Source organism: Poromitra crassiceps (assembly GCF_964638095.1).
Source record: "Poromitra crassiceps genome assembly, contig: HAP1_SCAFFOLD_130, whole genome shotgun sequence".
Lineage (NCBI taxonomy): Eukaryota > Metazoa > Chordata > Actinopteri > Beryciformes > Melamphaidae > Poromitra > Poromitra crassiceps.
In genome coordinates, this window is record NW_028152231.1 from 75,001 (window position 1) to 97,178 (window position 22,178).

General features: G+C 44.3%; 1 protein-coding gene across 1 annotated transcript; it reads left to right on the forward strand.

The window, feature by feature from the left end:
- Nucleotides 1–598: 598 nt before the first annotated feature.
- Nucleotides 599–21,105, forward strand: LOC310800876 (myosin-11-like; the record flags this gene model as incomplete). The annotated part of the gene is made up of 30 exons (XM_083664764.1): nucleotides 599–718; nucleotides 948–1,121; nucleotides 2,534–2,707; nucleotides 5,428–5,542; nucleotides 5,978–6,171; nucleotides 6,537–6,658; nucleotides 7,109–7,178; nucleotides 7,279–7,439; nucleotides 8,154–8,262; nucleotides 8,461–8,592; nucleotides 8,748–8,954; nucleotides 9,129–9,266; nucleotides 9,389–9,512; nucleotides 9,764–9,935; nucleotides 10,168–10,380; nucleotides 11,048–11,192; nucleotides 11,549–11,755; nucleotides 11,866–11,970; nucleotides 12,114–12,266; nucleotides 12,565–12,813; nucleotides 13,112–13,324; nucleotides 14,476–14,688; nucleotides 14,821–14,982; nucleotides 15,410–15,538; nucleotides 15,625–15,713; nucleotides 15,830–15,953; nucleotides 16,388–16,596; nucleotides 18,092–18,200; nucleotides 18,461–18,633; nucleotides 19,971–21,105. The coding sequence occupies 30 exons, from the start codon at nucleotides 599–601 to the stop codon at nucleotides 20,110–20,112; spliced, it is 4,647 nt and encodes a 1,548-aa protein (XP_083520890.1). The 3' UTR covers nucleotides 20,113–21,105.
- Nucleotides 21,106–22,178: the final 1,073 nt, after the last annotated feature.

Here is a 22,178-nt window from a genome sequence, read left to right on the forward strand (position 1 = left end):
ATGGAAATAAGCCCTCGGGCTTTGTTGTGTTTTATTCCTTTTGTTTCAATGAATCTGGTCTTACGATGTATTTCTCGTGCCATTGTTCCAATAAAGTATTCAATCAATCAATCAAACTCTGGACTATGTCCGTTGAATCAGGTCTGGACATTTCCCGGAGTTACCCCTTCACACACAAGGAAATCCTCCAGTGTAGAGAGAGGAGTGGGTGGGGCGGGGCGTGCAGGACGTAGTGTGCTGCAGGGTTTATATGCGATGTGATGTCATTCATGCACAAATAACATCACTGTCAATAGTGTCAAGCTCATTTTTTTTTTAGATATGTGTGAGATTTATGTACAAAATAAGTGAGAATAATCTTTCGATGTAGGGTCCCATTAAGTTGGGGCACTGTGCCAAACCATATGAATATGAAAATATATATTGTATCTAATGAACGCTTTTCCTACCTTTAATCCAGCTGTATTTAGATCACCCTCATTACTTTAAGCTCACATCAAGTGTGTGTGTGTGTGTGTGTGTGTGTGTGTGTGTGTGTGTGTGTGTGTGTGTGTGTGTGTGTTAGGCTGACTTTGCTACTGAAGCCTTGGCCAAGGCCATGTTTGAGCGTCTCTTCCGCTGGCTCCTGGGCCGGGTCAACAAGGCCCTCGACAAGACCAAACGCCAGGGAGCCTCCTTCCTGGGAATCCTAGACATTGCCGGCTTTGAGATCTTTGAGGTGAGGAGTGTTGTTCACAGATGAATCAGAAACCACTAAGCTGTCATGTCTGACTTTCTGGAGGTAAACAATGTAATGCTTTGTGTAGCGTGAAATAATACAGACTGATTGCAAATCGATATTTTGTTGTGAGATTTTCTTCCACATGAGGTGAATATGTATCGTACGCATCATCATTTTGTCTTCAATTCTGAATTTTGGTTGTTCCTCTTGCCTCCCACTATCCCAGGACAACTCCTTTGAGCAGCTGTGCATCAACTACACCAATGAGAGGCTGCAGCAGCTCTTCAACCACACCATGTTTATCCTGGAGCAGGAGGAGTACCAGAGGGAGGGCATCGAGTGGAACTTCATTGACTTCGGTCTGGACCTGCAGCCCTGCATCGAGCTCATCGAGAGGGTGGTGAGTGGGAATGAGACACAGGGAAAACACCACAGCTCATTCAAATGTAGCTGTATTCGCTTCCTGTAGCCCCATAGACCTTATAAATATGTGGACGTAGCTACTGTGACGTGACCCATTGCTTTTTGGACTCCCGTTTTGAAGCATTGAGTTTGTCATTTTCACCATCACCATCTTAGTTATTTGGAGCCAGAAGTAAACTGGGACGAGAAGAGCTGCAGTGCGAGTCCCAAATAGTTAGAAACGTATTAAGTGAGTTGGTTCTCAGGGATCTGAGCCTCTCCATCCTTATGACCAAGATCATGTTCGTCAACCACAGTTGGAAAGAAGGCGGAGAGGGGGACTTCCATTCTTTCAGGATAGATTTTTAGCAACAGTTGTCCGGAGTGCATCTTTTGAAGGATGAATGATGGGTCAAAACCAGCAAGGTGCTCTTTGGCACAGGGGTGATACAGTTGATGGAAAAAGATGGCGACCAAGGCACTTGTGATGGAAAAATTAAAACGCCTTTATTGTATTGCTATTGCGTAGCAAAGATGAAAAACACACCAATGCATTGCAGTACACAGGCCTTCATCACATTGACATGATGCTGTATTGAAGATGACTTGAAACTGGTGATTGAGACCATAAACTCATTAGGAAAGTGTTTACTGGGGCCATAAATCAAGTTAGAAATATGGTTATTTCCCCATTCACTTCCATGTAATTGGACTTCTTTTGCAGCCAGTAGAGTCCCCCTGCAGGCCATTCGAAATGCAGGTTTAGGTTACTTCCGCATTGGCTTCACAAACGGAGCTACGAGCTAGCCTACTGCTTAGCCCACATAGTCTCTCTTTGCCCCAGCACAGATTAGTGTAATATAATACAATGTGTGCTGTGTTATGAGGTAAATACTGAGATCAGCACTGTCATGCACTCAGTAACACAGTCTCACTTGGTAACATGCACTCAGTAACACAGTCTCACTTGGTAATAACACTGTCATGCACTCAGTAACACAGTCTCACTTGGTAACATGCACTCAGTAACACAGTCTCACTTGGTAACATGCACTCAGTAACACAGTCTCACTTGGTAACATGCACTCAGTAACACAGTCTCACTTGGTAACATGCACTCAGTAACACAGTCTCACTTGGTAATAACACCGTCTCACTCAGTAACACAGTCTCACTCAGTAACACAGTCTCACTTGGTAATAACACTGTCATGCACTCAGTAACACAGTCTCACTTGGTAATAACACTGTCATGCACTCAGTAACACAGTCTCACTTGGTAATAACACTGTCATGCACTCAGTAACACAGTCTCACTTGGTAATAACACTGTCATGCACTCAGTAACACAGTCTCACTTGGTAACATGCACTCAGTAACACAGTCTCACTTAACTCCATATTTTCTGCAGAAAGACCCTCCAGGCATCCTGGCCCTGCTGGATGAGGAGTGTTGGTTCCCCAAAGCCACAGATGTGTCCTTTGTGGACAAACTCATGAACAACCATGTCAACCATGTCAAATTTGCCAAGCCTAAACAGCTCAAAGACAAGACTGAGTTTTCTGTGCTTCACTATGCTGGGAAGGTGAGTATAGCCATTTCCACACATGAAGTCTGGAACATGCCCGGTAAATCAGGCTATATAGGGTATTTACCGGTCTTACCCTTCTAGACATAGGGGCTCCTTGTTTCTAAACATAAGGAAATGACCAGTGTTTTGCCTGAGTAGAGTGGGGGGGGATCGAGGGGGATGCGGTGGGTAGAAAGGAACAGAATATAGGCTACAATTCTCTAGCCTGGTAAACCGCCCGTCACGTGAACTCACATTTCATTTGGTTCTCCGTGACGGTCTGGACCCGCACAGGCAGTTTAAGATGATTGGTCGAGCCATGCCGGCCATTGCCGGGCCGACGAATCAGCGGCGGCCGTAGGCGGGCAGGCTCGTCTGGGCAAGTAGTGGGTACATGGTCTTTGTAGTTCTTTTCACTCGTCAACATCGCGGAAGTGACAGGCAGTCTGAATGAAATTGAATGTAATGTTCCCAATTCTATGTATTAAATTCTAAAAAACGACCCTCAACATTTGGGAAGGCTAAGCCACACAACTAGTTCGTTATAATCTAACTAAATGCTTCGAAGGTGACTTTACGACCGCGAGGACTCAATCAATGAATACCACGGAGATCATCCACAGGCACCTTCCGCGATCTGATTGGTTGAAGTTAACACCCACCAGCGGTGATAGACAGATGGGTCATCCAATCACCTGCCAAGTAGCTTGGACAAAGTGCCCGCCTCCGTCAGCGGGTCTGGTGACTTCAAACCCAGATCGACTGGTTTAGTGAAACCTATGTGGAGCTATACCGTCCATCTGGCAGCGTCAGGTTAACAATTCTCTGCTCTGGATCTAAATAAATGTTTCAAATGCATTTATTCCTGTAGTAGTCTAATCTTTATAGCTCTATAGTCGACCTTTATTCCAATGTTCTCAATAAGAGATCAACTTTGCAGTGGGAGCCTATAGCCTATTTTTTCCGTATTCAACAGGCGCACGTCATTCTGGGCAAGCTTGGGACACAGACAACATGCACGCTCCTATCAACATGCATGCTCCTATCAGACAACATGCACGCTCCTATCAGACAACATGCACGCTCCTATCAGACAACATGCACGCTCCTATCAGACAACATGCATGCTCCTATCAGACAACATGCACACTCCTATCAGACAACATGCACGCTCCTATTAGACAACATGCATGCTCCTATCAGACAACATGCACACTCCTATCAGACAACATGCATGCTCCTATCAGACAACATGCACACTCCTATCAGACAACATGCACACTCTTATCAGACAACATGCACGCTCCTATCAGACAACATGCATGCTCCTATCAGACAACATGCATGCTCCTATCAGACAACATGCATGCTCCTATCAGATAACATGCACGCTCCTATCAGCCAACATGCACGCTCCTATCAGACAACATGCACACTCCTATCAGACAACATGCACGCTCCTATCAGACAACATGCACGCTCCTATCAGACAACATGCACGCTCCTATCAGACAACATGCACGCTCCTATCAGACAACATGCACGCTCCTATCAGACAACATGCACGCTCCTATCAGACAACATGCACGCTCCTATCAGACAACATGCACGCTCCTATCAGACAACATGCACGCTCCTATCAGACAACATGCACGCTCCTATCAGACAACATGCACGCTCCTATCAGACAACATGCATGCTCCTATCAGACAACATGCACACTCCTATCAGACAACATGCACACTCTTATCAGACAACATGCACGCTCCTATCAGACAACATGCATGCTCCTATCAGACAACATGCATGCTCCTATCAGACAACATGCATGCTCCTATCAGATAACATGCACGCTCCTATCAGCCAACATGCACGCTCCTATCAGACAACATGCACACTCCTATCAGACAACATGCACGCTCCTATCAGACAACATGCACACTCCTATCAGACAACATGCACGCTCCTATCAGACAACATGCACGCTCCTATCAGACAACATGCACGCTCCTATCAGACAACATGCACGCTCCTATCAGACAACATGCACGCTCCTATCAGACAACATGCACGCTCCTATCAGACAACATGCACACTCCTATCAGACAACATGCACGCTCCTATCAGACAACATGCACGCTCCTATCAGACAACATGCACGCTCCTATCAGACAACATGCACGCTCCTATCAGACAACATGCACGCTCCTATCAGACAACATGCACGCTCCTATCAGACAACATGCATGCTCCTATCAGACAATATGCACGCTCCTATCAGACAACATGCGCGCTCCTATCAGACAACATGCACGCTCCTATCAGACAACATGCATGCTCCTATCAGACAACATGCACGCTCCTATCAGACAACATGCACGCTCCACGACAGTGGAGAGAGGAGAGCACCTCTCCCACCGCCGCGTCAGGCTGTCCTCGCTGATCAAAGTGAGAGTAGCCTACTAAACGCTGTTCGTGAGTTTGCTCGTTTAATTCATTGATATGCGTGAACAAGTAATTCATATACGTCAACGTTAATAGGAGGCACTTATCACCCAATAGCCTAATTCAGTATCATCTCCTTGTTGCATTTTCAAACTGGCTGGTTTGAATGGCATGATTAGAAACAAAATGACTTGGATCTCTGAAATGTCCGGAAGAATCTTTTTAGAAATGTGTAATGCTGTTGTTTTTTTAGTAATGCTCTAATCTAATCTGTGCGGTTTTGGCTGTAGGTGGACTACAATGCCACCGCTTGGCTGACAAAGAACATGGACCCTCTGAACGACAACGTCACATCGCTGCTCAGCAACTCCTCCAACCTGTTCATGCAAGACCTGTGGAAAGACGGTGAGATATAGGCTCACCTGCTTTTGCATTTGCCAATCTCACCAATAAATGTTGCACGTGTACGTGAAATAACCCTTAATATTTAGTTAAATAGATGAAAAACAGTTGAATATAATTTTGTTGTGGAAAATGTATCAAACTTGTAATATGTAACAACTCCAAGAGTTTTCAGCACAATGATACTCACTTAAAGTTTTTATTTCCTATTGAATAATAGTGAAATATATTGCCATAACACATGACTGTAATAATTTTGGCAAAATAGGTGTTCAATTTACATATTTGTGGATATCTCATTTTGTTATAATAAAGTTATAATTTGAGCAAAACACATAGGTTGTACTCACACCTTTCATCTCGACTCAACACAACGATCTGTTATGACTGAAGACATTGTTTTGTCCATTCATGTAAATGCTCTGTTATGTGTCCCAGGGGATAGAGTGGTGGGCCTTGAGACCATCGCCAAGATGTCCGACAGCTCCATGCCTAGTGCCTCCAAGACCAAGAAGGGAATGTTCCGGACCGTGGGACAGCTGTACAAGGAGTCTCTGGCCAAACTCATGACCACTCTGCACAACACCCAGCCCAACTTTGTCAGATGCATCATCCCCAACCACGAGAAGAGGGTAAAGAAGCTGTCCGTCACACTGGATTCCACTTGATCCAATTTAGTCGAATCCAATTCGCACTTCATTATCGCTTGTGGCAACATTGCTTTCAAGTTGCAGTCTGTTTGACACATTGATATTCATAAAATAACTCGATAAAATTATTTTGGATGGCTATCAAAGGTTATTTTTATGTATATTCATTTAATGACGGTGATGATGATGATGGTTTCTGGAGGAAATACCATGTTCTCAGTCAGTATTGACAACTCTTCCAGCACTTTGACCTGTTGCCTCATGGCAGTGTCAAAATTTGCTACTGTCTTACGATGTATTCCTGAAGGCATAACATACTTCCCCCCCACTGATCCTGTTCCCCTCAGGCAGGGAAGCTGGACGCCAATCTGGTCCTGGAGCAGCTGAGGTGTAACGGTGTGCTGGAGGGGATCCGTATCTGCCGACAGGGATTCCCCAACCGAATTGTCTTCCAGGAGTTCCGACAGCGGTGAGTGGGATCTGATGGGATGGATTAGCCTGTAAAATGCAAGTGGTGCATGATGTGCAAAAAGATACTCCGGCTTGGTCGGGCGTCCATACAGGCAAAATTGGCCGTGTCTGCGGGTGGGAAGCCGGACAGATCCTAGTCGCTGCACTAGCGCCTCCTCTGGTTGGTCGGGGCTCCTTTTCGGGGTGGGGGGTGCTGTAGCGTGATCCTCCCATGCACTATGTGCTGCTGGTGAAACCCCTCGCTATCAGGTGAAAAGAAGCGACTGGCAACTTCACATGTATCGGAGGAAGCATGTGCTAGTCTGCTAGTCTCTCCCCATATCGACAAAGGGGGTGGAGCAATGACCTGGGCAGCAGGAGAAATTGGCCAATTACATTTGGGGAGAAAACCAGGCTAAATCCGAAAAAATAAAAAATAAAATCTCTGTCTCCTCTTCTTCCTTCACAGTTATGAGATCCTGGCTGCTAATGCTATTCCCAAAGGTTTCATGGATGGCAAACAAGCCTGCTGCCTCATGGTAAACTGATGTGTTCCACACACAAAAAACAAATACACATGCAGGCAATCGTACCCTACATCAACACCTCCTGTTTCTTATTGATACATTGTCTGTGTAGATCAAGCATCTGGACCTGGACACCAACCTGTACAGGATTGGACAGAGTAAGATCTTCTTCCGCACCGGAGTGCTAGCCCAGCTGGAGGAGGAGCGAGATCTGAAGATCACTGTGGTCATCATCGCCTTCCAGTCCCAGTCCAGAGGCTTCCTGGCCAGAAGGTATGAATACACAGCCTCCTCATGCCTACTCTGCCCTCTAATACAGGGGTCCCCAACCTTTTTTGCACCGCGGACCGGTTTAATACTGACAGTCTTGCTGCAGACCATCCGGGGGGAAGGGGGGTCGTGATATTACACACACAGCACGTATTTCCCTTTCTTTCTTTCTTTCTTTCTTTCTTTCTTTCTTTCTTTCTTTCTTTCTTTCTTTCTTTCTTTCTTTATCGCTCTCTCTCGCTCTCTCTCGCTACACCCTGCCGCACATCTATCAGCGACAGCGGGCCATCCCCATGAATTGCCTCCCGTGCGTGTGTGTGTTTGTGTGTGTGTGTGTGTGTGTGTGTGTGTGTGCATGTGTGTGTTTGTGTGTGTGTTTGTGTGTGTGTGTGTGTGCGTGTGTGTGTTGTGGGCGCCGGGCTGACCGACACAGACGCTGCAATGCTGCTCTGCAGCCCGCACAGACAGGCCGCATGCCAATTGTGCACAAATAGTCTCTCCCTCTCTCCATTCTCTCTCTGAGCAGTGCTCAGCACGTCAAAATATATATTCTTTGAGACAGTACATTGGTCCCTTTTGATTGATCACTATACTTTCTAAGACTTTCACAACTCTTTCGTACGGTACTCTTTCTCTATTGGATTAGAAATGTGTGCATTCTATTCACATCATACATGACAGGGTGGGGATGGTGGTTTTACTGTTGTGTTTTTAAAGGGTGTTTGCTAAGAGGCAACAGCAGCTGACAGCCATGAAGGTGATCCAGAGGAACTGCGCTGCCTACCTCAAACTCAGGAACTGGCAGTGGTGGAGGCTCTTCACCAAGGTCAGATAATGCACTTCAAGTGAAAACACAATAGAATTTCGTATTTTAGGCTGTCTTCAGATTTTTTTATGTAGTCTTAGAAATTATTATATATAATTAAGCCAAATGACCATATCGCATTGACAGATATGAACTTAGCCTCACGTTGCCTTTCCTCCATTGTAAAAATTGTATATTGTCCATCCTCCTGAACTGCAGGTCAAGCCTCTGCTGCAAGTGACCCGTCAGGAGGAAGAAATGAGTCTGAAGGACGATGAGTTGAAGCAAGCCAAAGATGTTGCCGTAAAGTTTCAATCTGAACTGAAGGAGATCACATTGAAACACACAACGGTAAAGGATCAAGTCTGCTCTTCAAATTTCTTTGTTTTTTTCTTTCCCCCGATGTCATCTGGGGCTATTTTGGGGTGCTCATTTCATATTCCCAAATGCAGTAGGACTTGATCTACTGAAGCTAAGCTACATCTTTACCTGTCTGTCTGCTGCAGGTTCTGGAAGAAAAAAATGCCCTGCAGGAGCAGCTTCAGGCAGAGACAGAGCTGTACGCCGAGGCAGAGGAGATGAGGGTTCGTCTGGGGGCTAAGAAGCAGGAGTTGGAGGAGATCCTGCATGAGATGGAGGCGAGGCTGGAGGAAGAGGAAGACCGTGCTCAGGCACTGCTGGTGGACAAGAAGAAGATGCAGCAGCAGATGCAGGTCTAGCTATCTGTTTCTTGTTGGTTGTAGATGTCCAAAATACACATAAAACTCAGTTTGAGAGGAACTGCAATTGCAAGGTTGAATATAAAATGTTTATTTCTGCTCATTCTCTGTTATGTATGATCTGATGAAATAGCAGTAGGAAACAGCGTTATCCTCTTCTTCCTGTAGGATTTGGAGGAACATTTGGAAGAGGAGGAAGATGCCCGTCAAAAGCTGCAGCTGGAGAGGGTTGCCTGTGACGGCAAGATCAAAAAGCTGGAGGACGACGTCCTGGTGATGGAGGACCAGAACAACAAGCTGCTGAAGGTACTGTAAGCGTGGGCATACTGTACAGCATATATCAGAGGGACTTTATTATGATTGGCCACTGACTAAAGCTGGTGTATATGATCATCAATGGATGACCTACAACAATGGTAACTTTGTAGGAGAGGAAGCTGATGGAGGAGAGGATTGCAGACTTCAGTACTAACCTGGCTGAGGAAGAGGAGAAGTCTAAGAACCTGACCAAGCTCAAGAACAAACATGAGTCCATGATCACCGAACTGGAGGGTAATCATCTCTTATGAATGTTCATGCATTTAACAAGCTTAAAACCCTCCTGGTTAAACTAAGCACATTTGTTAATAATATCACAATCAGGCGTATATTTTGTCTACAAAAATCTGGAGCTTTGTTATAAAACAGACGTTGTCTTGAAACATTCCTCACTTTATCAGTTATTCTTGATTGCTTCTGGCTCTGATATTCTTCTCGCATTATATTTAGGCCATCTGTCTGTATCTGTCTGCTGTCTCTTCTAGTCCGCTTGAAGAAGGAGGAGAAGGGTCGCCAGGAGCTGGACAAGGCTAAGCGTAAGTTGGAGGCAGAGTCTAACGACCTCCAGGAGCAGATAGCTGATCTGCAGGCCCAGATCGCTGACCTCAAAGCCCAGCTCGCCAAAAAGGAGGAGGAGCTACAGAATGCTTTGGCCAGGTAAAGTCTAATTTGTTGTTTATAGTTTTATCTCCTGTCTACTTACTCAAATCGTCCCGATTTACTGATTTCATCTTTCCTACTTCTGAATCCACAAACCCAATCAGCTCTAGGTCATTTTTTAGTATCTGAGGTGTATACCTGTATACCGACACGTAAACATCAACTCTCAACTCTCTACAATCAACTGTCATACTTACTGTCATTCTCGATCCATTCTTCTCCTCCTCAGGCTAGAAGACGAGACAGCCCAGAAGAACAACGCTTTGAAGAAGATCAGAGAGCTGGAGGGACACATCTCGGACCTGCAGGAGGACCTGGACTCTGAGCGGGCAGCCAGGAACAAGGCAGAGAAGACCAAACGGGACCTCGGGGAGGAGCTGGAGGCCCTCAAGTCTGAGCTGGAGGACACACTGGACAGCACTGCCACCCAGCAGGAGCTGAGGTGGGCCAAACAAGACTGAAAGGCTTTGTTCCATAGAGTTTACTTAGTAGCCATGATAGACGCCACAGCAGGGAACAACAAGATTATTTCCATGTATGAATAAAGACTTAGGCAGACTTAGGTGGCAGTATGAAGGAGTTGATTCAAAAGGAATTGAGTCTATTTTAAGCTTACCAAGTTAAGAGCATAGAACTATAACAGTGGCTGGAAAGCTGTGCTGGCTTCCTGCGACGCCATTTTATTTCCCCACAGTTCCCTACAACTATAGGGTAAAGGTAAAGCTTTTCAAAATTAAAGCATTTTCTTAAAGTTATCAATCCATAACATAAATCTAATTTCATAATTTTCTACCTGTCAATAACTTATACATACAAACTAAGGACATAAACCAAACCGCGGCATTGCATGCTCACTTCCAGAGTAACTTACAATGAATAGTAGAATAATCTAAAATTCCTACATGGCCAACTTTATGAGTAACGAATAGTAAGAAGTGCATTGCTCAAGGTTACAAGTTAACACATAGTAAAAAAAAAAAAAAAAAAAAAAAAAAAATCCTGTGTCCTCAGTATGTCCATATTACTGCAGAGGTGTTAGGTTAAAAAATAAGAGCCCTTTTTATATTTGTCCAGTAAAAACCTGCATAAGCCATCCTTTCTTCCTGCAGAGCCAAACGAGAGCAGGAAGTGACGCTGCTGAAGAGAGCCATGGACGATGAAAACCGGATCCATGAGGCCCAGGTCCAGGAGATGAGACAGAAACAAACCCAGGCTGTGGAGGAGCTCACTGAGCAGCTGGAGCAGTCCAAACGAGTAGGCATCCATCATTTCATATTTGTTATTATTTTCATATTGTTTCTTGCATCTGAAAGACACATTTCAAACAAATTGTTAGGCTTTAAATCTTTAGCTTTAAAGTTAACCCTGGGCTTAACTTTGTATTGCACAGTATTTTGTCCTTCAAGATCAAGATTCATTTGCATAGCCATGGTGAGTAATCATATTAGAAAGGAGGAATTTGACTTAGTGGTAGTATGCAGCGCAAAGTAAAAGTCCTTTAAAGTGACTTATAATTGGGGAGTGGGGGGGGGGGGGGGATAGTGTCTGTGGGATAATGTCCATGTAAAATGTCTTAGGATATTGATGGCTACTTTCTCTCTTCCCCTCAGGTGAAGTCAAACCTGGAGAAGGCTAAACAAGCCCTGGAGAAGGAGACGTCAGAGCTGACAGTGGAGGTGCGCTCGCTGACCCAGGGCAAGCAAGACGTGGAGCACAAGAAGAAGAAGCTGGAAGGTCAGCTGACCGACGTGACGACACGCTTCAATGACAGCGAGAAGCAGAAGGCGGAGCTGGGAGAGCGCTGCTGCAAGATCACAGTAAATGACTATCAGCAGTTATATCAGTCCATGCCAGCAAAGATTATGCTTTTTTTTTTTTACTACAAAAATGAATGCCCATGCATTTTCCCCCAACCCTCATCTTGCAGATTGAACTGGAGAGTGTGACTAACCTGCTGAATGAAGCAGAGGGCAAGAACAACAAACTGAGCAAAGACATCTCTAGTCTCACCGCCCAAGTCCAAGACACACAGGTAACAGAAAGAAACGCACATCATAATCCCAGTTAATCCAAATGTAACGTTTCCTGTGACTCTTTATTGTGACGTGCTATAGTGCCCTCTGACAGCAGGATGGAATTAAAATATTGAACTTTGACCTTGGCGTGCTGCTATAGGAGCTGCTGGCTGAGGAGGCACGTCAGAAGCTGCAGTTCTCCGCCAAGCTGCGGCAGGCGGAGGATGACAAGAACAGCCTGCAGGAGCAGCTGGAGGAGGAGATGGAGGCCAAGAGGAACGTGGAGAGACACGTCTCCACCCTCAACATCCAGGTCAGAAGTTACAGCTGGGGTCACTGAGCTCAGGGGTCTTCTAGAAGATAGTGGAATATTAAATACAATATGCTGAGGGAAATGAATAAGAAAATAGAGAGATTTCTATTTGTTTTTGTTTGTTTGTTTTTGGTTTTGAGAGATGGCAGTAGGAGGTCTCAAGTACCGTACATGGACCTTCGAACATGAAAGGTTGTATCACATTTGAGGCAGATTTACTTGAGCTCAAGGGCCAGATCCCTTCTTTCATTGTTTTTCACAGTCAGGGTGTAAACAAAGTCCCTCTCTCTGTCCACAGCTGTCGGATTCCAAGAAGAAGCTGGAGGAAATGTCAGGCAACATTGAGCTGCTGGAAGAGGGCAAGAAACGTCTGCAAAGGGATTTGGAGGCAGCCAACACCCAGTTTGAGGAGAAGGCCTCTGCCTATGACAAGCTGGAGAAGACCAAGAACCGGCTGCAGCAGGAGCTGGAGGACATACTGATGGACCTGGATAACCAGAGGCAGAATGTGTCAAACCTGGAGAAGAAGCAGAAGAAGTTTGACCAGGTTAGTTGAATCAGGGACATCGGGAAAACACTTTGCGCTTGCAAAATTATTTTTGTCCCAACATTAAAACAAATTACGGTAGGTTTTAATCAATAATGCCTAAAACTAAGTTCCTTAATTGTGCTAACACTTCTACATACTGGATCCTTTACGTAACATTTTAGTCCTGTTTTCGGATTTTAGAGATGTTAATTGATGAAGTTGAGGTAATAATTATTACCCCAAAACATTGGAACAGAACTCCTTAATTCTAACATAAATCATTGATCCATGGTCCTCTATCTTGTCTTTCGTACAGATGCTGGCAGAGGAGAAGAGTATCTCCAGTAAATACGCAGAAGAAAGAGACCGCGCCGAGGCCGAGGCCAGAGAGAAAGAGACCAAGGCTCTGTCCCTGGCGAGGGCGTTAGAGGAGGCCCAGGATTCCAGGGAGGAGCTGGAGAGAGCCAACAAGGCACTGAGGATGGAGATGGAAGACCTTGTCAGCTCCAAGGATGATGTGGGAAAGAATGTGAGTGATTCCAATGAAAGTATTATAGAGACAGGATTTCTAGGCCTTCAAAAGCCTTGAACGTTTGTGGCATTGAGAAAATGTCAACTAATTAAATGGATGGCCTTGATTTATTTATTTATTTCTTATTAAAACATAGCACCCAAATTCATGAATATACCTCAGCTCTGGACCTCTCTTCATCTTAGCCTCAACACCGCACATCCTGAGGAAAAGGTGAAAACCACATCTTGATCTTTAAAATGTGTCCAGGATGGCAAGTTTGGTTTGAGTGATTCCACCCCTGGTTAAACTAGTAACCATCGGGGCGTCCCGCGTACCATAAAGGCTCAGTCCTTATCACAGCGACCCAGGTTAGAATCCAGTCTGCAGTCATTTGCTGCATGTCCTCCCCTCTCTCTCTCCCATGCCTTCCTGTCTCTCTCTGACTATCTGTCAAATAAAGCATTAAAATGCCAAAAATAAATCTTGGGGGGGGGACGTCATCCAGTTTTTATTTGATTTTATTTAACCTTTATTTAACCAGGAAAGTCCAATTGAGATTAAGAATCTCTTTTTCAAGGGAGTCCTGGCCAAGACAGGCAGCAGCATCAAAAACACATAATTACAGACAGAGAGCACATAATACAAAATTACAGCAAAAAGAACAAGCCAGGTAATTTAAAAACATTTGCATGTTAGGGAAACATTGAAACATGAATATTTTGTCTGTTTTTTTCTGGTCTGTTTCTGGAGTTAGTGAACAGCATTAATTTGTGTGTTGGACAACAATAAAAGCATTTTGGAGGTGTTCAATGGCCTGTACAAGAGTTGACGCACAGCAGTATATAACTGTGTCATCAGCATCAAAATGAAAATTACCATCTGACCCATTTTGACCCAGATTATTTATATAAATAATGAATAAAAGTGGACATAATACAGAGCCTTGTGGAGCCTTGGCACCCCCTTGTGGACAGATACAATATCAGAGCATAGACCGAGAGTCGCGGGTTAAGAAGTCTAACTTTTAAAATATCATGGTCAACTGTGTTGAAGGCTTTAGACAGATCAATAAAAAGTGAAGCACAATGTTGCTTCTTGTCAAGTGCAACAGAAATGTCATTAACCACCTTCAGAGCAGCAGTCATCTTCACCTTGCCCACTCCCAGGTCCATGAGCTGGAGAAGTCCAAACGAGGCCTGGATGCGCAGGTGGAGGAGATGAAGACCCAGCTGGAGGAGCTGGAGGACGAGCTGCAGGCAGCTGAGGATGCCAAGCTGCGCCTGGAGGTCAACATGCAGGCGCTCAAGGCTCAGTTCGAGAGGGACCTGCTGGGCCGCGACGAGATGGGAGAGGAGAAGAAGAGACAGCTCGTCAAGCAGGTAGATAATTCACTTTTTCACATGCTAAAAAAATATTGTCTTCTTTACAGAAGTATATGATCCGATTCGTCAATTGCAGAATGTTTCAACGGCTGTATCGAGAATCGAATAGAATGTGCACATTAACTGCAGGTCCGCGAGTTGGAGACCGAGTTGGAGGATGAACGTAAGCAGAGGACCTTAGCGGCAGCATCCAAGAAGAAGTTGGAGACAGACATGAAAGATCTCGAGGGACAGATCGAGACGGCCAATAAGGGACGAGATGAAGCCATCAAGCAGCTCCGCAAGCTCCAGGTGAGAGGGACTGAACTGTAGTGAACTGGTAGGAATATAGTGGCAGTTGCAGCACAAAGGTAACACTAAAAAACAAAAGAATACTTTGGTATTCAGTTCACCATGCTGAATTGTAGATTCCTTATGACTAATTTGATCATGTGCCTTTACTATTTTATTCAGCTAAATATTGTACAGTCTAACCTTTTCTCTATTTGTATTGTAGTTAGTTTTAGATGAACATCTTTACTTTTGAATTTTGTTATTTTTCATGTTCATGGAATGACATACTGCACTATCGATCAGGTCAAGTTTCTGTCATAAGTAAAAAATAAATTTGATTGTGATTCTCTGCTTCTGTCTGTTCTCTCTCTCTCTCTCTCTCTCTCTCTCTCTCTCTCTCTCTCTCTCTCTCTCTCTCTCTGTCTCTGTCTCGCTCTCTCACCAGGCCCAGATGAAGGACTACCAGAGGGAGATGGAAGATGCCCGCGCTGCCAGGGAGGAGGTGCTGTCTACTGCAAAGGAGAGTGAGAGGAAGGCCAAGAGTCTGGAGGCTGAGCTCATGCAGCTACAGGAGGTAACTGTTTGATCACTGTCAAAAGAAAGAAAAGGCAGACTATTTTAAAGTACAAGCCTGAGATAACAAATCTAATCTGTTCTTAGGAACTGGCTGCCGCTGAGAGGGGGCGGAAGCAGGCAGAGGCCGAAAGAGACGAGCTGTCTGATGAACTGGCCAGCAATTCCTCTGGAAAGTGGGTGTAGATGTTCACTCTGCATAGTGCAGTCGTCACTGCATTGCCTCCACAGTGAAATGAATGCAGAGGACAAACGATGAGTGTGTTTGATTGGGACTGTGGCTTGTGTGCAGGTTGGCCTTGGCAGATGAGAAGCGTCGCCTGGAGGCTAAGATCTCCCAGCTAGAGGAGGAGCTGGAGGAGGAGCAGAGCAACATGGAGATTGTGAACGACAGGCTGAGGAAGAGCACACAGCAGGTAAATGAGACTGGAGCAGCTGCTTGAGAGCTGTCAGGTTTCACAAAGTCTACCAAGAGTGTGTGTGTGTGTGTGTGTGTGTGTGTGTGTGTGTGTGTGTGGGGGGGGGGGGTTCATTTGTTTCTGCAAAATATGGGCGTCGTTGAGAAGCCCTTTGAGACTGTAACTGCAATTAAGTTACAGTATATAAATAAATTTGATTTTACTTGACAAAGTGCAAAGGTCTCAACGAGAATATTGATCAGTGTTTGACTTATCCGCCCCTTTAAAGCAACAGCAATTATTGAACACGAATGCGTATACATTACCTTCAATTCAAGAAGTTCATTGGCACGCGAAGATCATCCAAAGCACAAGTGCAAAACATAACTGACTGAATATTGACATCTACCCTCACACCTCCCTTTGCCCCCCCCCCCCCTTCCCCTCTGCAGGTGGACCAGCTGAACATTGAGCTGCAGACGGAGCGCAGCACCTCCCAGAAGAACGAGAGTGCCCGGCAGCAGATGGAGCGCCAGAACAAGGACTTGAAGGCCAAGCTGCAAGAGATGGAGAACCAGGTCAAGTCCAAGTTCAAGTCCTCCATCGCCGCCCTGGAGGCCAAGGTGGCACAGCTGGAGGAGCAGCTGGAGCAGGAGAACAGGTCAGGGCCATGGAAACATTCAGAACAAATCCAGTGTTTTTCAAATAGACATTTGTCATATCTCACTACTATAATAAGGCGGGCTTCCGCACGGCAATTGACTGTGATGGCAAGATGTGATGCTATATAGACTCTAGTAATGACTATATTATTGAAACCAATACAAAGAAATCCATAGATATACATAAATATTCATAGCTCAGTTAAGATAATAGTTTATTATAGATAGTGCTTGTATCCAATTTCCACTATTTGATATTATACATTAATTAGGCATCTCGCGCGCTACGTGTGCTCGACTCCTAGGCTCGGCCGCTGCACGGTCTCGCCCGCCCTGCAGCTCGTATACGCAGCTCACATATCGCTGCTGTCGTTCCAGGACCTCGAATCTCCAAAACAGAAACTTTTCAGGAAGTAAAAAAAACCTGTTTGCTCTTAAACTACTGAACCAAATGTCGTCAAAGTTGGCACATGTCTTAATTATAGTTAGTTTCCCGCTGAATGTGTCATTACTTTATAAATATCTGACCTGGATAAGCTCAAATGATGTTGTTTATATTATCAGTCCGACTTGGAAGCGCTTTCTCATGGCCAGTCAAGCGGGAGGCAGCCGCATCCTCATGCACGAGCCCCCAAGCTCCAGGCCGCGGGCGCGCGCGCAGGAGCAGCAGGATTGCCCCTCGCCTCTCATGGCCGATTTGGGGCTTTCGCATGGGGTGAGAAATAGTCTGACATAACGTAACGTTAACGTTACTTTATTCTCGTCAGAAAGCACTCCGATTTGCATGTTAAAACAAGTTTGCAGCCTAGGAATAACTGGAAAACATTTGATTGATATATTAACGTCAGAGGAAGCCAGGATGAGTCAAAACGATATGAGAAATACACAGCGCGTCTGCCGTGTGTCTTTTCCGGGTTTAGTGTCCTGCGTGGGGGGGTACACACGGAGGTAGGGGGGGGATTTCGAGGTTTGACTGACAGATTGAGGGCGAATGGCGTTACGAGATTTACTCACAAGCTCGTTTTAATGCTTTTCCATTGGTTGCATTTGTTAAAAACCACACAGAGACGTGAAGGGTGACCAATGGCATTGATTCATGACAAAAAGTAAGAAAGTGAAAAAAGTGACATTCGAGGTCCTGGCCCGACACCGACGATATGCAGCACTATGACATCACTGATGACATAATCATGGATGACATCACTGATGACATCATCACATAAGACATCATCACTGATGACTGAACTTATAGCCTGAGCCAGGAAGGATGACATCACTGATGACATAATTGCTGATGACATCGTTGCTGATGACATCACTTATGACATCACATCATCATTAGGTAATTAGGGCATTACCTAATTAAAAGATCTGTCTGTCAGGTTACCCGTGCTCTTTACACTTCCTGAAAGTTTCAGCCCGATCGCACGTAAAACGGCATAGCTGTGGCCTAATACTAATCCCACATTGGACTCTTTGCCTGTCTTCATTCAGGGAGAAGCAGGCAAGCGCCAAGGGCATGCGTCAGAAGGACAAGAAGCTAAAGGACGTGATGATGCAGGTGGAAGACGAGAGGAAACAAGCAGAGCAGTACAAGGACCAGGTATGTTCAGTAAACTCACCCACCCACCAACAAACATAACATACACATGCATGAGCTTATACAGTATGTATGTACAACACACTATTACATTTTATATATATATTTATATGTATTTTAATGGTAAACGGACGTGATACAGAAGTAGACAATAGTAATGATTTTAATTAAGACTATTTTAATGGCCCGCATGATGCCGTCATGGTACAAAATACATGAAACATTGAGAGATTACTATACATGTATATTCCCACTGTCCTTAGGCGGACAAGTCCACCGCTCGCATGAAGCAGCTGAAGCGGCAGCTGGAGGAATCGGAGGAAGAGTCCCAACGCGCCACGGCCGCCCGCAGGAAGCTGCAGCGGGAGCTGGATGAAGCCACCGAGGCCAACGACGCCATGAGCCGCGAGGTCAACACGCTCAAGAGCAAACTCAGGTAAAACAACGGCTCAAAGCATCTCTCTCTCCCTCCTCATCAATCAATCTATTATCTCAGGCTAGTGGAGTGTGTTTTTTATTCCAGTGAAAGACAAAAGGGCACAAACACTTAATATGCCATCTTTAGAAAAATAGTGCAAAAATAAATATTGATATTCACTATAATGTTACAAAGCATTGGCTATATTGTGTGTTATCTAGGTACATATGTGCATGTGTTAAATATGGATATTTTACCATGGACACATCTTTTCACACAAAGCAAATTGTTGGGATCACTGTGCTCACCTCACCTAGGAGTGTTAAAGAGCAGCATCCACTGTAGCACTCTTCATGTTTGTAAGCAAACTGAAGCATGTGTTGATGTAGTTTACAGTTCATTTACTGTAACCAGGCATTCTGAGCACAAGCGAAACAACCATGTCCATCTCTATTACAGAGGCAACCCTGAACCCAAGGAGTAACACAGCAGGTACCTCTGCGTCTAGTTACCCCATCTCCATCGCTTAACAACCTGCCATGACTTTTCAATCCCTCATGCACTGTCTTGATTCTCTCATTTCTCTAAGCCTAACAGAGGGAAATATGGTTCATCCACTGCCAGTGAATTTGTTTGGGAAAAAAAAACGTTAGGTAGAGAGGAAAAGCTGCACAAATGTGCTTACATTATGATTACAGCAATTTCCAACTGGTGACCATATTTTTCTCTGTGCTTGGTTTAGTTGCCATAAACCAAACTCATTTTCCTGGGCCAGGAGTCAAATGAGTTAGAAGGATAACCGCCGTGCTTAACCTGTAACAATAGCACAACCTCTACATCCTGTATTTCACAGATTGTCATGAGTCGTGTGAATCACTTGAGTGGTTTTCAAGCAAAACTTCACCGACTCATAAACTTAAGGTTATGAATATAACCGTGGTTTTATGAATGATAGGTGTGAGATTACTCTCAATGAGAGAAGCTCCTTCTCCTCATTTTAGAACCACAACTTTTTCTCATGCCGAAAACCCTGCTTTCAGGGTTGGGGTAACAATAAGTTTCTCCCTCCGCGGCTAGGGGCGGAGCCCCTGTATATAGGCGTGAAGCCCCTATATATGGGGGAGCCATGGAGGGAGAAACTTTGTTAATCCAACCACGAAAGCAGCGTTTCGGCATAAGAAAAAGTAGTGCTTCTGAGATGAGAAGGAGCTTCTCTCATTGTCAGTCATCTCATGAACATTATAAAATAAATCTCGTTTTGAAACCACTGTTCTCACTGTGGCCATATGTTTTTTGTGTTTGTATTTGTGCCTCTGCGTCCTGTGTGTCTCGTGTTTGTCTCTGTGGCATTTCAGGCGTGGGAATGAGCCCTCCTTCAGCAGCACACCTCGGCGTATGGGAGGAGGGGGCGGCGGCCGGAGGGGGGTGGTCGATGATGCCTCAGAGGAGGAGGCGGACGCGCAGGGCGACTTCAACGGAACCAAGGCCACGGAGTAACAATTGCAGTAGTGTACCGATCTATCGTCCGTTTCAGAGCACCTTTTCCTTGACACATCGATATCAACTAGGTCCGCTGTTTTGGTGCTGTTTTGTTTGGTGTGATTTGCTGTTCTTTTTTTTTACTGCACTGAATGGCCGATACTTCCCTGTGAAAGGTTTTGTACCCACAAATAGGTGCATCTAATTATATGCCTTCTACCACTGTCAGCAAAGTCAGGTATCTCCACAATAAGTCACTTTAGAACATTTAAAGCAGAGACGTTATGTAAATCTATAGATCTATTTCTTTTCTATCATCGGTGACTCTCGTCCTATCGCCTGTGACTGCTGTTAGCGTTTCAGAACAGCATTGACGTGGTTTATCAGATTGGATTCATAGAAAGAGGTTTCTACACCCAAACTGCTTCCAGTCAGTGCTGCTGTTTGTACCATTATCGAGTGTACTCAGCTACAAATGTGTGTAGTCCAAATATAAGGCTTTTAAAATACTAATTAATACACATTGAAGAGTTGCAGCATCAAGTGTGGAGCAACTGCTCACTTTTGTCATTGGTTCAGACAGTGAAAACCACCATACAGTGTTTATGATTAATAATATTTATAAACCTGTCAAATTAAGACAGCAATGAGAAAAATACAATATATTTAGCTGCAACTTTTTTAAGTCACCATTTTTATATTATTTGCACCTTTCTTGTGACCAGATTTCTTGAATTACCTATACTCAAATGCAGTAATGACTGAAATGCGTGGTTGGATGGGGTTTAGGGTTTTTCTTACAAGTAATCACAAGCTATATGCCAGTATGTGGTACTGTGCAGCACTCCCAAGGCACATCCATTTTCTATTGTTTCCATGTCCAGATTTACATTTGTTTAAAAAGACCCTGGTCACCCTAAACAAGTGTATTCTCTCGTTCTACTTTTGTATGTAATCAATTGATGTTTACATGACACCATTTGTATCTACCATATTATTAATTGTTGAACCACCTGCACAATAAATAAAAGACTGAAAAAAGTGATGTTTTTTTTTTTATCCCTTTTAATGTTTGTTCACAATTTATAGAAACATAACATTATTTTTTTATCTGCTAAGTTCAATACAAAATTGACTGCCAACCAAAAGAATAAAAGATAGGTACAGTACCTCAGGCACATACAGTTTTAAGTCCAAACACAGAAGTAGTTGCAGAGGTGTTGCATACCACACCTGAATACACAGTGGTCATGGGTTACAAGTACAGTAGCTCATGAGAAGTGCAGCAGGAAAGAGAAGCAGGTCCTCAATTCTTTTCAAATGTATAATCTGCCACTTAAATCCTACCCACGACTGCTTCGAAGAAAATTGCAGGATACTCTGGTAACTGCTGTTAGCTGATATTTACATTCATACTGGAAGGTCTGCTTATGGAGCCACTGGAGGGCAGTGGTGAGAACTTGAGGTTAAGCAGAAAAATATATAAATGTTAATCGTTCTCAAGATAATTCCCCATTCATAACATCTAATCTCATACTAAATGGCAGGACAAGTGGTATTACAATATAGGCCCTATATACCTACAGAAATATACTATGAACTGTGCTTATCTTTGACCTCTGTTAAAATCTATTATTGCTATTAGTTTTCTTTTCATGTCTTCCCCACTACAACATTGGTGATGGAAAAGGTCTCAGCAAAGACCCACAGCAATCAGAAACGAACGAACGATGAAGGGACTAAGTGTGTGATGATGGACATTATTATGACATCATAACATCATTCTCGATTTCTAGGGTGGAGACTTTAAGGACGATGTGCCATGGCCCATGATGGGCGCAACATGTTATGGCTTTATGACATCACTGATGTCACATTGTGACGTAGAGAAAGAGTTATCACACCAGAGTTATCACATCACTGATGTCACTCATGTCTATTGATTTATGACATCACAGATGTCACAATTGATTTGTGATATCACTGATGATGACACAATGAAGAATGATGTCACAATCGGAAACAGTTATGACATCACTGATGATGTCACTCATGTTTGATTTATGACATCAATGATGATGTCA